Genomic DNA, 14,128 nt, shown 5'->3' with positions numbered 1-14,128 from the left:
CCGACTGAACGTTCCCGTTTGACCACGGTTGATCCTCAAGGTTTTGCACAAGTGAATAGCACTCAGGCATCTTCCCGTATGGCCTGGATTAATTGCCCGGCCAACCCCATTTTGAATCCCTGCCTTTCCTCTCCCCATCTTCCTGGGGTAACAGTTTGTCAGGATAGCTCTTTACCATACAGAGGATTGGAACCAATTCTAGAGATTTGTCTAGGTGGGGATATCAATGGTAGGAGGAATTACAAATCTCGTCTGAGATTCACAAAATCATGCCCAAAATTGTGCAATCTACAAGACTAGATATCTGATTATTGGAAGCTATGGAGTTGAGAAGTATGAATTTACCCATAGTTGGGGTTTTTTAATCCTCAAATCTAACACTCTTGAAGACAAGAGGAAATTGTTAGAAAATGGCCTGTGGTTTGTCAACATACATTTCTTAGGTCTGAAGCCTTGTTTCCTATCCTTCAATCACCAATTTCAGCCTTTCTCTACTGCACGTCTCTGGGTGTATCTACCATACCTTCTCGTGCACACTCTGCCAGCTACAGAGCCTGTAAGCCATTGGAAATGTACTCAGAAACTATTACTGCTCCCCTGAGGAAACAATTAAATGTGCTAGTTCATTTACGCTTTGAAATGGACCTCTCCAAAGGTCATCCTGCTGAGAAAGATTTCAAAGTGGGCAACAAAACTCATTCATTCCAGATGCAGGAAATGCTTATCAGCAGATCATACTACAGTGCAAAGCAAAAAAACTAGCTCAACTGAGGACTGCTCAGACCTCAAGAGAAAGGCCTACCTGATGAATTGGGTTGAGACTCGCCATTATATCATAGCACCTGAGACTCATCAACAAAAATAGTGAAAGAGAATTCTATTACTACTTTTCTTTCCGAAGGCTCTTCATCGTGACCTGAGTCAGTAGATGTTGATGGTACTAGGGTCTTTGAGAAAGAAAGTACAATGATATTTGTGGTTTCCTCAGGGTCTATCGCTCCCTAGGATGGCAATGACACCACAATATGTAAAATGGAACAAAATTTGAGTACTCCCCCTCAAACAAATCAGGATGGATTGAATTTAAGAGGAAGAAACAACAAAAGCTCCAAATGACACCAAGAATGTCTAAGAGAAAGGAAAATTGCTGAGTTCAAATATGTCTCTGTGATCATGTTAAGATGGGTTGTCAAGATTTAGAGGGGCAATAGTTTTTAAGTAGATGGAACGCATTATAGTTTGCATTATGCACCCCTATTCTTAGAGCATAAACTTCAACTTTTATTCCCATCAATTTTATGGGGCACAGCTCCCATATGCTTAGCTTGCCAATCAAATATTTCTTTAATCAATTTTATGCGGTATGACTTCCTTATACCTAGTTTATTTAAAATTTAAAAATATTAACAGTTCAATAAATTTAAAAATATTAAAAATGAAGTAAAGTTTAAAATATCAAAATTTAGCAAATTTTAGGCTTCAATCTTTGGTACAAATAAAACCTAACAGATTATCTTATTTGAAAATATTAAAATTTAAATAAAGTAAAAAAATAAAAATGTTACAAGTTTCATTAATTTAAATATTATTAAAAGTTCAAAAAATTTTAAAATATTCAAATTTAAGCAAATGCTAGGCTAGCTGTGAATGGTGATCTCCAATAGGGGAAAATGTTTAAAGGTTTCTATTATAGAGATTTAAATTTTAATTGCTATGTGCATCTTTGAGCACATGTAATGTCCCCTTCTTCGACCACCTTATACTTCACCCTAAATTCACAAATCCAAGTGAAGCAAATAGCGAAACATAAATAGAGATATAATCCTCTCTCAAAAATAAGATGAGATAGATCTATTTTGGAAACTGCAACTAAATTAGTGTAGATAATTCATGACATATCGAATTCTAGGTTAGGAAATATACATAAGAATCTACACAACAAGTCTTAATAATTACCGAGAGCTCAACCATAATGAGGTTTGTATTGTTAGAAATGATGAGGTGTCCTCTAGCCTAGACCTAACAGCAGAACCTTATACTTTCTGGCCTCATATGGTCCTTATTAACCTATGGTACTTAACCATCATCACGAGGGGCGTACCTAGCAAGGGCATTACACCGTTCACCTCCTTCACATCATCCTCTCGCCTCCTATGTTTGACTCACTTCAACAATTGATCAATGCAGGGCTAGTAGGGAAACTGCAATAGGATGCCCTTGATCAGTTTGAATCTGATTTTGTCCTAGCTCCTCCGAGGAAGTGCCCAATTGCACAAACCCTGTGCAGCAGAACCAAACATGACTGTGACCCTTCAAAGAAGAAAGGGCATAAGTCGGATGCTGAAATACTTCGTACTGAAGGAAGGGAAAGAGTGGATAAGGACTCCCAGTGGACTATGGAAGCTATCCTTCTGCAGAACAGCAAAAAACTTAGTTTTGTTTGGTTTGTTTGGCTAAGTTGATGATGTCTCCTTTTTCTCTTTTTCTGTTTGAAAGTTTTTTGCTCTCTCTTTCATTCTTTCTAGGTCTCTTTCCTTCCTGGTATTTCTTTGTTTCTGTATCTTGGTTTCTCTTTGCTTCTTGCTTGGCAGACTTGTAGTTCTTCAATTATTCTTTATGCTTTAATAAAAGCAAGTGAGCCCTAACCCTACAAAAGCTTACGCATTACAAAAAAATGATAAATGTGAACTTCTCGTGACCACACTACAGCCAACCAGGGTTCCATCCTTGCTGAACGCTGAGGCAAATAGACGCATTATCAAGGTTTGGCGTCACAGACAACCTGCTCATTCAATTGATTCCTATAATGTTATTTAAATGAATTTCAAAGAAATAATTTTTAAAAAAATAATTGGATTAATCAATGTGAATTAATTTATCAAGGTTTCAAGCGACACTTTCCTAATTAAGATAATTTTTTGCACAATTTTATTCAAAAAGATATTCATCGACTATTACAGACTGTGTAGAACTTAAAAACCCAAACGCTCAAATTTTCTTAGAGCATAATACGAGGCTTTAGGGTAAGTCTGTATCCAATTTTAGAGCCTACATTCCAGGCGACTCTTTCTTCATTAGAAGAATCGTTCCTGCTCTTGAGAACCGTCTAAGCTGAAAGCCCCTAGTATTTATTTCACAAACTTTTCTGTAAGCAAAAAATAGCAATTACAAATATTACAATATGCTACACTCTTCTGTCAATAAATACCAACTGAAACATACCAATGCAGAATTAAGAAAACCACCAGACCGCTTATCAGCGGCTCCAAATTCAACTTGATTTTCCAGCATCTTCTCGTAGGGCGTTTTAATGTCAGTTGGCCTTGTAGTCGTGTACAAAACACGCTTTGCTGTCCGATCCAAAACCACCACATTTTCTGGCGGGCTATCGACTTCCGGCTTCAAACGGAACGTAAAATGCACGCCGTCAACTTCAACTTTCTGCACTTGATTATTGCTAATCCTGCTCAAAAACTCGCTGAATGGAACGCTAACATTGCTAGTCAAAACCCTGGAGTCCGATCCCGGCAACGGAAAACCAGGACGCAAAACCCTCATTAAAAACAAAACCACGCCCAATTGCAAACACATCGTTCCAATTTCCCGCACCTGACTTCCTAGGGTTTCCTTCCAATCCCACTTGCGGTTTCTCCACCATCCTCCTCTGCTTTTCTTTTCCGGAGAGGACGAGCCACCAGTACCACTAGTTTCATTAATACCGCTGTTGGCGTCAGTGGAAGTAGTTTTCGGGTTCCGCGGCAGGTTATTATCTTCGCTGCCTTCGCCATTAGGCGATTTCGAATCTCGGTCTTGCTCGTAGGAGCCACTAGCACTCCGGCAAAAGAAGCCGCCACCGCACAACCTGGATTCTCCAATTTCACGCTGCAGCTGAACTTCGTTTCTGCTAATTCTGATATATCTAGCCTGAAAACCGCCCGGAGCTGCCCTGGAAATGGATATCCCAGCCCAGCAGCAAAAAAACCTGGTTCTCGGGGCGATCGATCGCGGCGTCAGAATAGCCGAATGACTGTACCAGGAAACTGTGGCGTTCCCGGGCAGTATCCCAGCCATTCTCTATTTAGAAATTCTAAAACTGAATCTTTCAAAATCTAGAAACCCTCGCATTCGATTATTCAAATTTTATTACACAATCACTAGCAGAATCGGAAGCCTCTGTTAACAAAATTTGAAGCTGAAACTTCAAAACAAAAAATCCTGTTCGCTTTCTTAAAAAATTTGTTAAACAGTTCTAATCCGGATAAAATTTCAGAAATAAACAATTGGTGTCTCACAAATTACAGCGATCGGAGTTCAGCTGAATTTATCCACGGTTTTGACCCGAAATCGAAGACTCGTCTAAAAATTGAACAGTTTTGTGATCGAAATTGAAGATTTTCTACTGTTTTTATTATACATGTAAGACCCTCGAAATCGAAGGTGCATATACGTGAAGCTTTCTGATATTATCCCCAAAGACTGTATGCTTAATTTGTCACGTTGAAATCTGACATTTGATTGCTGGTCTCTGGTACATTTTTCTTTTTTAAGATAAGAACAGAAAAAGATAAATATTGTTTGTCACAAATTCTCAAGCTTCCAGATACAGAATTTTAGTATGTGGTGTTTTTTAAGTTATTATTATTATTATTAAAACATGAAAGGAAAAGAAAAACTAAACACGTGGACGAAGTTAAGCGGGTCAAAAAGTAACTAGCCCATAGAGTCAACAATTCTTACAAATTTAAATAAAATTATATTTAGAACTTTAGGAGACTTAAGGCCTAAATAAAGGTCGCTGCGAAAAGAGGAGGCGCAGAAATAAACAATTAGAATATGCGAGAGGCAGTTATTTGTGAAGTAGGCATACGGAAGGAAAGGAAACTTTGCTTGGCATTAAATTTATGCATCCATAAAAGTGTTCAAATGTTATTGTTGTTTAAAATATGCTACCGATAATATGTAATCTAAAACTAGCATATTTAGATATGGTAGAATATTCATTTTTATAAGTCAAAAGATTTTTGTTACAATAAGTCATATTATAATCTATTAGGATATTAGGATTCAACTTTGTAATTTTCAAATCAAATTTATTGATTCATATTTCATTTGTAGTCTTATATAAAAACTGGCTTCTTGTAAAAATGAATGATGAAGTTTGCACTCAGTGATGCTTATAGAGGTGAAGCATTTGGCCTTCCTCAATCACCCATCTCAATAGTGCTCCAACTCTTGGGGCAAAGTCCTTGGTTAAATGTGCTTGAGTTATAGTAGTATTGGGATGGGTGAGTTCTTAAGAAGACTCAAAAATACATCATTCACATGAGGGATGAGTTATAGGGAATTATTCATAAAACATGAGTTAATGAGTTTGACTAAAAAACTACATAGTTGAATCTTGATAGATTATCTTAATTGTTATTCTTGATTTATTGATTTTATTTTATGTAAGAGTTATCTTGAATTTTCTTGGAACTTTGTGCAATATCAAAGTATTATATTAAGTTTTTTTTAATTGAAAAATGTAAATGATACAAAAGTAGAGTGTGGCAACAGCTACAAAAGAGGACATTACAAGAAGAAACATAGTAAGGAGTAGAAGGCTCCAACAAAGCTAGCAAGCTTGCATCAAAAAATGAAATGTGATGCTAGTTACACCAATGAACAACAATATCGCAAAGATGGAAAGTAGTATCAGTTGTAAGAATGAACAAAATATATATTTCTCTAGAAAATAGGCATAACCAACCATTAGAATTTTAAGGAGAATCTTAATCCTTGAGGCATACAGATCCTTTTTGTTCATCCTAAGCTACTCCAATTAAAATTTAATTTGTTGAATTTGATAATCCAATTTTAAATTCTTCATAAGGTTCATTGGAAGATAAGAAAAATGAAGGAGCAAGACAATAGAAAGCATCAGAGTAAATCTTTAGAAATACAATATATTGGCAATTGTTGTTGTGAGAATTTTGTCTAAGGCAAAGAATGAAAGTTTCAAGAACTAGAAGCTCAATTGATAGCACAAACAAGAGAGACAAAATAATATAATAATATTACATATATGTAGTATAATTATAATATTATACACACACACACACACACACACACACACATGATATATATCAACGTTGTATCTTATGATCAGTCTGACTCAAGCTATAATCTTAACATTCCCTCTTAGCTAGGGAGGATTTATAGAACACATTATGTTCTCAAGTCTCTGAAGAGATATCATCTTAGCATGATATTTAAATTCACGATAAGACTACAGTTCTCAACACTCCCTCTTTAGCAAAAAAATTTGAAGCAATTATAATACAAGAATTCAACACCACTTTAAGTGTGGTCTATGATAGATTTAAGTTATGGTGTCCGACAAAATCAGGCCCGAAGAACCATAACAATTGATTTCCAGGGTGTCCAAAAGAATCGGTCTCGAAGAACCATGATGAGTTGATTATCAAGTTGTCCGACATTCGACTTGAAGAACCATGATAAGTTGGTTATCAAGGTGTCTGACAAATCCAGCCCAAAGAACCATGATAACACTTGCTCCAACACATTTTGGTGTTAGGAGATAGATCAACTATTGATAAGGTCATCACCTTACAATAGTAACCTCACACATATGAAAGACCATCACCTTTCATAACACACAATTGTGAAAATTTAATCTTTTTGTGACAACAACTTAATGAAGTTTGTTATGATACATTTGTTGTCATGACAACTTAATGAAGTATGTCATGATAATAGATCTACCATTTATAAGATTACCATCTTACAATGATTACCTTCTATTTATATATGTCAATGAAGGATTGTCACCTTCATTACATGTCATATGTGAAATAGTAGCCACCAAGAACCAAGTTAGAGTGTGGTATAAGGCTTTCACCTCAATTCTCTCTCGTAGAAAAATGTATTACAACGAATTTCACTAAGAACTTCTCCTCATAGAGAAAATATCATTTACAAAGGATTGCACCTCAAAATTCTCCCTCTAAACATCAATTTTGGGAAGTCATGTCCTCTAATTACTTCCTCAGAAGCTCTCTTCACCCAAGGATGCCTATCAAACTCACTCTAAAATTGATATCAATCTTTTGATTTTCTAGTGATAAGTCACTACTTCCTCATGATGCACTCAAAAGTAGGCCCATCAAAATCATGCAGTCATATATTTATTTCTAGGCTCCATCTAAATATTAATCTTCTAAGCTCCTACGTTGCCTTAGAAGAAGTGTCATACTCCCTCTTAATGTAGAATGATCTCATGATCTCAATATTTGGTATCATGTGTAAAGTACCAACCTTCTTTTCCTATAAGAACATCCTCAAACATAACGAAAAGATCAAGGCAAATAACCCTTATAGTATGTATAGAATTACAAATAAGAGAGAGACTTCAATGAGTAGATAAATGTAAAAGATAAGAATACTCATCTACTCATGAAGATTCAGAAATTGTCTTCTTAGATTATTTGAGAATGGAACATCTCCCCTCTAAATAAGGTTTAAGCAGGAATGGAACATTGACTATTATTCCCCCCCACAATGTAAAATTTCCACTCATTCTTGTATTGTTGAACAATTTTGTATCAAATATGGCAACTCCTTTCTAAGTTCCAACTTGCTCTTTTCATACATTGAAGGTCCAAACATTCATCTAGCTTAACAATAGAAGTGAACATGTCCTTCCATTTTCTCAAACTTGTCCACAATACGTCAATATCTGGATTGAGTATGATTGTTCCAAATGTATGAATCTACAACTCATATGTCAAGTTCCATTCATCAAAGAGAGACTTGTAGATGGTTTAAATGAATTCTTAATAAATTCATTAACATCTCACAACAACTCAAATTTTCTTTGTTCATGCAAGGTATTTGTTTGATCTTTTGATTTAAACCTATATTACACACATCTTGTAATATGTGTATTCCAAATGTATATCATTGATGAATCCATCACAATGTAGTTTACTCCCCTTAAATTAATATGATCAAGATCACCAAAGGTTGACTAAATCATATCCTCTATATGCTCCCTCTCTTTTAAGGTTGCCTCAAATGTCAGCCTCCCTCTGAATCTCAATCTCCATCTTTTTCTTGCAAGAAAATTCTTGAAAAAAAATAAAAAGGCAAATATACCTTATAGTACATATTAAAATACAAAAATAAGAGAGAGACTAACATAATAACCAGGGGTACTTATAAATGATATAAGATCATTTCAATATAGATAAAGATCTAGTATACTTTGAACATATATATGCATATATATATTCAATCTTCTAAGTATATTTTTAAGTAGTACCACATACAATAATCTAAGGTAACCACGAAAAAATAAGTAAAAGTATTACTTAAAATAATAAGGAATACTTATCTCATGACTTTTCCCTTTTATTGCTCATAACTCTATACCTGTTTTCCACATCCCTATCTGCAGTCAAATTCACATCTGTTATTTGACTTCATACTTGAAATACATTAAGCATATTAATCTAATGACTTGTTCATGGTTCATGAAGTCAATAATTTCCCTATATCATTAATATAATAACCTTATCACCACCTTTATTATGTACCCTTGTACTAATCTTATTCACCAATCATCTTATATATCTTAATGAGAAGTGGGGATGTGACTTTTCAACGAGTCACAATCTTAATTTTAGTAAATCCTTCTATATTAAAATAAATTGTTGATTATATGGTTTTGATGGTTTTAATTTTCTTACTTGATAAAGAATATGTTTTTGAATCTGATTAACTTAGCATCCATAAATTATTATCATTACACCACATATGATAATATGTATTCATCCCTGCTTGTCATCATAGCATCTAAAATACTTTGTCATTTGACCTTCAAGTCTACCGAGCTCCTTTTATGCCAATGATAATTCCCTTTTAATATTGGCCCATATATACAAAGTTCAATTTCCATCATGATCTCTTATGCTGACACAAGGTCTTTAAGAATCTAATGTGGGAACCTCACTATTTCATTGTTCCAATATATGAACTTTTATATGTTCATTCAAAATAATATCATTTTTACATGATGAATCGTTGTATATAATTGTTGCATATAATTATTATGTAGAAACTTTATTCCTTGGTGGTGATATTTTGATATTTTCGCATATTTATTAATCTCTTTCCAATTTTTTAATTTTACTCAATACCTTGTACTTCATTTGATTATGCATGCGTATCATGTCTCATACTTATTGGTGTTCCATTGTTTTTGCTTCTAACATTCTTATTGAATTTGCTCTTCATTTGCATATGTGATACTATCTTTTGCAATTGCTATATACGTATTATTTTTTGGTCATCCGATGGCGTGAGATCATGATATTTTGATACTTGTCATCCCATGTTTAAAGCATACAATATGATGCTTTCATCTATATTTTTGAATGAAGAGACTGTCATTGGTGACAATCATTGTCTTGTTTCCTGCTAAAGAATGTTGATGTTAGTTAAAATTACAACTCACATATGTTGGGTGAAACCTTTTCATTGTTGTTGTGTAGTGCCTCTAGTTGAAAATGTTGTACAGTTTTGTTAGGAAACCTGTTTGGGCGACCATTGAGTACTTTTCATCTTGATCAAAAGTTATCAAGATGTGTTTGGGATACCCTTTGCAGAGTTTTTGGTCAGTAGTGGCATTTGGAGATCCATTGGTGTTTGGATGTTTGTTTAATCTTCTATTGAGATTTTTTGATCCTTGTATGTTGATTGTTGTGTGCATCCATATTTGTTTTAAAAATTAAAAAAATATTGGCTTTTATTTATCTTTGTTCCAAGGATCTCTGGGCAGGGCATTACATGGTGTAGGGTGTAATACAAGTTCCTTTGGTTGCGATTGTTTCTATTAATTTGGGAATGCAATGACTTATCATATTTTTTGTGTTCTACCACACATAAAGTTTCATTTGTCGCTGCTTAAATACTAGTTGTCATATTCCATATTACCGCTTTCTCACTTTTCACCTCACATCAATATATTTGTTTGGTTTATACATCCAATTATAGATGATATCTTGTTGATCTTTCAAACTACCATCTGTAGGTTTGTTTTGACATCAAGCATCCAGGAGTAATTTTAGTTATCACCAATTAAACTTGTATCTGTATTGGCAGTTGATAGATCTTTAGTCTTCAAATGATCTTGCATTTCTAGTTGTCAGAAACACAACAGCATGATACGTGACTTTATAATAAACATTTTTTTGAATTCGTTGTTGTAATAGTCATATAATATTGTTGTACATAATTTCACTAGCGTTCATCTCTACTACAAGTAATTCTATAATTTTATAGGGTTAATATGCATGCTTAATCTCTGTCTAATTCTTTCATTCATATGTTGAATATGTGATTTTTCTTCCTACTTGGTTGCACTTATAGATATTTTCCTTTGTATGCTCTGCTATACCTTTAATCCTTTCAAACCGATCCACATGTGCTTCCGTTAGATATGTTTGTGTTTTCCTCAAATCAATAATCTAGTCTTTTTTATCATTTCTTTCAATTGCACTCTAGCTTTGATACCATGTTAGAAAATATGGATCGATTTCTACAAATGTAATTACACTACCATGGTTATTGGTTTGTTCCAAATGCAAATCCCAATCTCTTATAAATATAAGAGTAGGAGACATGTCTCTATGATTAATCATTATTAGTTAATATATATTAATAATATAAATCACAGTATAACATGTGTATTATATATATATATATCAACATTGTATCTTATGATTAAATCAATCCGACTGTAGCTATAATCTTAACACTAACATCACCTAATGTGGATTTCTCCTACACTATTTGCTAAAATGAAATGTAAACTCCTATGTCTAAATGAAAACTAATATGTAAATGCATTATACTAAGTAAAGTAAATTGTAATTATAATTAATTAATTTCACCAACACCCCTGCCCCCCTTAAATGCAATTTAGGGGAATACATAAAATCTTGCAATACATCATGGATCTTGGTTACTAGGCCATCTTAGGTGCCTCCTCCAAATCATATGTACTAAGCCACACTACTGAAAACATGAGTGAAGATCAAAAAAGGATGAATATAGAACATGTGTTAAAGACTCGAGTGTCTCCTCTAAAGATAAATTAACTTCCTCTAATTGTTGCACCAATGTATCCACCATCATGTCAACCTTGAAAGAATGATCAAGTAGAGAATGAATCCATCACAACAATTGAAGAAAGGTCATCTTCAACAAGGAGGAGATGATTTTCATCAATCAAATCTCCCAAATCTGTAATAAGGACTCCAAAATAAACCTGTAATGTTTGTCAAGTAGCTATCCCATAGAACTAATTTTGGAAGACAATAAATATCCTATTGCATTGAATCACTTGAACCCATGGTTGTAGGAATTTAAGCGTCATTGGGAATAATAGTAGAAATGATTTCAATAGGAGGAGAAGGAATAGATAGCTCAAGAACTTGATCACGTGTGAGAATACCTAGCCAAACTCCTCCTCAAAGTTTGAATCATTACTAGAAGTGTGATTAAATTTGTTGAAGAATCATTGTGATCATCATTAGGAGAAAAGTTTGAAAAGAAGTATAGCCAATATGGATAATCAACCATCCCAATCACAATGATATCTTTATTGTCCAAGTCTATGATAATAACTAAGTCAAAAGTGAGTTCCATAGTCCTACTTCTTATTCCATTAGTGAATTGATAAATGGAAATAAAATTTTGATTTAGATGAGGTACACATAGTACATTTTGAAGTTTCACTCCCCCTTATTAGTAGTTTCTTTCCTAATCACATTCATGTAAGTATGATTTATTAATTGCAAAAATTCTATATAGACTATTAAGGAAGATTTGGGAACATGTTTGTCATTGTTGGAAAATTATAAATCATAAAGAAGAAAAGATTACTATTGAGAAGTTATGACAACATGTAAATAGGTTAAAGCATGAATAGTTTGGTAAAAAAAAATGTGGTCATCAAGGAGAGAGGCTTAGTGAATCTAGACAACAAGTAAAATATAATATATGAGGAAGAGAATCAGAGGCAATAGTTTATAGGGAGATATTTTCAATATTTAAGTGTTGAATTTGAGGAAGGTTTAATGAACATAAATAAAGGTTTTATCGAGAATAACAGAGCAATACTTAAGGAGAGGAAATTAAAAGGAACCCTAATTAGGTTTATGGAAGCATGAAAGCAAGAGGACAAGTTAGAATAAATAGGAGATCAGGCAAAAATGTTATGTTGTTCGTTGGAGAAGCTAAATTGAAAGAAGAGTTACAAATTTGAGGAGTGATCATAGGGAAGAGAAATTATAGAATAGATTAAGAACTTAAAGGACTTGACAAGCTTTTGGAGATAACAAACACAATTCAAAATGCTTGTTGATTTATTCCTAGTAGTTTAGCAACAAGATTGTGAAATCCTTTAACTAGGTAGTTCTTAACAAGATTGAAAGTTTTCTGATGGTTTATAATCCTCTAGTATTGTATAAGTGAGATAAAATATCTAAATAGAGTAGTTTCTACAAGGATTGTAGATACTTATGAGCAGGGTATCAATCACTCCTAACAGGGTGAAGTTATTCAGAGGATGATATTATTGTAAGATCTTAACAAGGCACCTTATTACCACAATGATGAGTTGTAGATATCATCCCCACTTTAGTTTTTTCCTCTAACCAAGGGTTTTCTAAAAGACTAAAATATGATGTTACATTTTACATGTGTGAATGTTCATATTATAAGTTTATAATTTTATTCTTTAGCAATAGGTAACAAGTTATATCATATCGACAAGTTTATCGATTTATGATAGAAAAGTTAGACAAGTTAAAAAGTATGCGGTACTAACTCACCCCCTCTCACAGTACCTAACCTAACTTTCCAACATGATTTTCCAACAAAATTAGTGGCATATGGCAAGGCTCAAGTGAAGAAAACATAGATTGTGAATATTCCATATGATTGGAAGTCCCTGAATCTAAAAGTTATCTCCCCACATCATGGATTGAAGTGGAAATTAAAGCTTTTACCTTTACCCTTATCATTTTTGTGACATTTTCCTTTATCAAAGTATGAATGTGAAGAAGAGGATAAATTAATTATTCTTGATGGTAGACTTATTTGACTCTTCTTAAGAGGACACTTGAGTACATTTATATCCTTCTTGTAGCAATGATGTTCTTCATGTCCATTGTTCTTGAAATATCCACAAGTAAGAAAATCCTTCTTGGATAATTTTCCTTTACTATTGAATTTGTCTTATGCTGAGGAGGTTGAGTGTTCTTTCTCTTTTTATTTCTTTTGTTGCCAAGGTTTTTGCTTCTTATAAGACCATTTTCTTCAATTCCCTTTATTAGCCACCAATGCTATATACTTTTAGACTTGAGAATCCCCATCCTCATAAAATTTATTTTTTTCTACCATTAACATCTACATGAAGGAATCAAATGAAGGCATTGTTAATAAGTAAAGTCCAAATTTATAAACTTGATCATCAATAATTAAAATAATGATGCAAAATAATAAGAAACCATACGCTGTAACACAATGGTTTATTGAATAGGGAAACCCTTGATTAGAGGAAAAACCCTAGTGGGAATGGCACCCACAAGATAATGTACTAATATATAAGTTCCTTATGAAAGGACGTGACCTTGTTAGGAGTCAAATATAGTTCATTTAGTACAATAGTCCATGTTAAAGGACATATCCATGTTAGGATACCTTTAAGCCTTGTTAGAAGGTTCTAACCCTATTAAAAATCTAAAAGAACAAGTAGAACCACTGTCTAAGTGCACCAAAAAAGGTGAAAGATACTACTTTTAGGATAACGCATCCAATAAGCATGAACTAATTGCTCCACAACATACTTACCATAATCATTCCTTTGAAGCTCACTCAATCATCCAAAATCATCATTATTTTGCTATGCTGATATAGCATTAAGGCTCACATCACATGCATATATTTCAAACAAGGAAAACATCTTTCCTTCACACCCTTTATAAATAAATAATTAGATTAGTCTATTTGAGCTCTCCCAATATACAATTTATTACATAGAACATGGTAAGGTATGCAC

At 33.6% G+C, this 14,128-nt stretch overlaps 1 protein-coding gene across 1 annotated transcript in view; it reads right to left on the bottom strand.

The window, feature by feature from the left end:
• LOC149544551 (ATP-dependent zinc metalloprotease FTSH 7, chloroplastic-like) overlaps positions 1 to 4,619 on the bottom strand; it is a 125,909-nt gene extending 121,290 nt beyond the window's left edge. The window contains exon 1 of the mRNA XM_089795184.1: positions 3,223 to 4,619. Within this exon, the coding sequence (XP_089651310.1) occupies positions 3,223 to 4,071 (849 nt within the window). The 5' untranslated portion in view covers positions 4,072 to 4,619. The remainder of the gene's footprint in view (positions 1 to 3,222) is intronic.
• Between the last annotated feature and the right edge of the window lie 9,509 nt (positions 4,620 to 14,128).

The sequence above is a fragment of the Cupressus sempervirens genome, chromosome 8 (assembly GCF_028749045.1).
Source record: "Cupressus sempervirens isolate cs-2001-9-10 chromosome 8, ASM2874904v1, whole genome shotgun sequence".
Taxonomy (NCBI): Eukaryota; Viridiplantae; Streptophyta; class Pinopsida; order Cupressales; family Cupressaceae; genus Cupressus; species Cupressus sempervirens.
The sequence above is the reverse complement of the archived record's forward strand: the minus strand, read 5'-3'. Positions and strand labels throughout refer to the sequence as shown.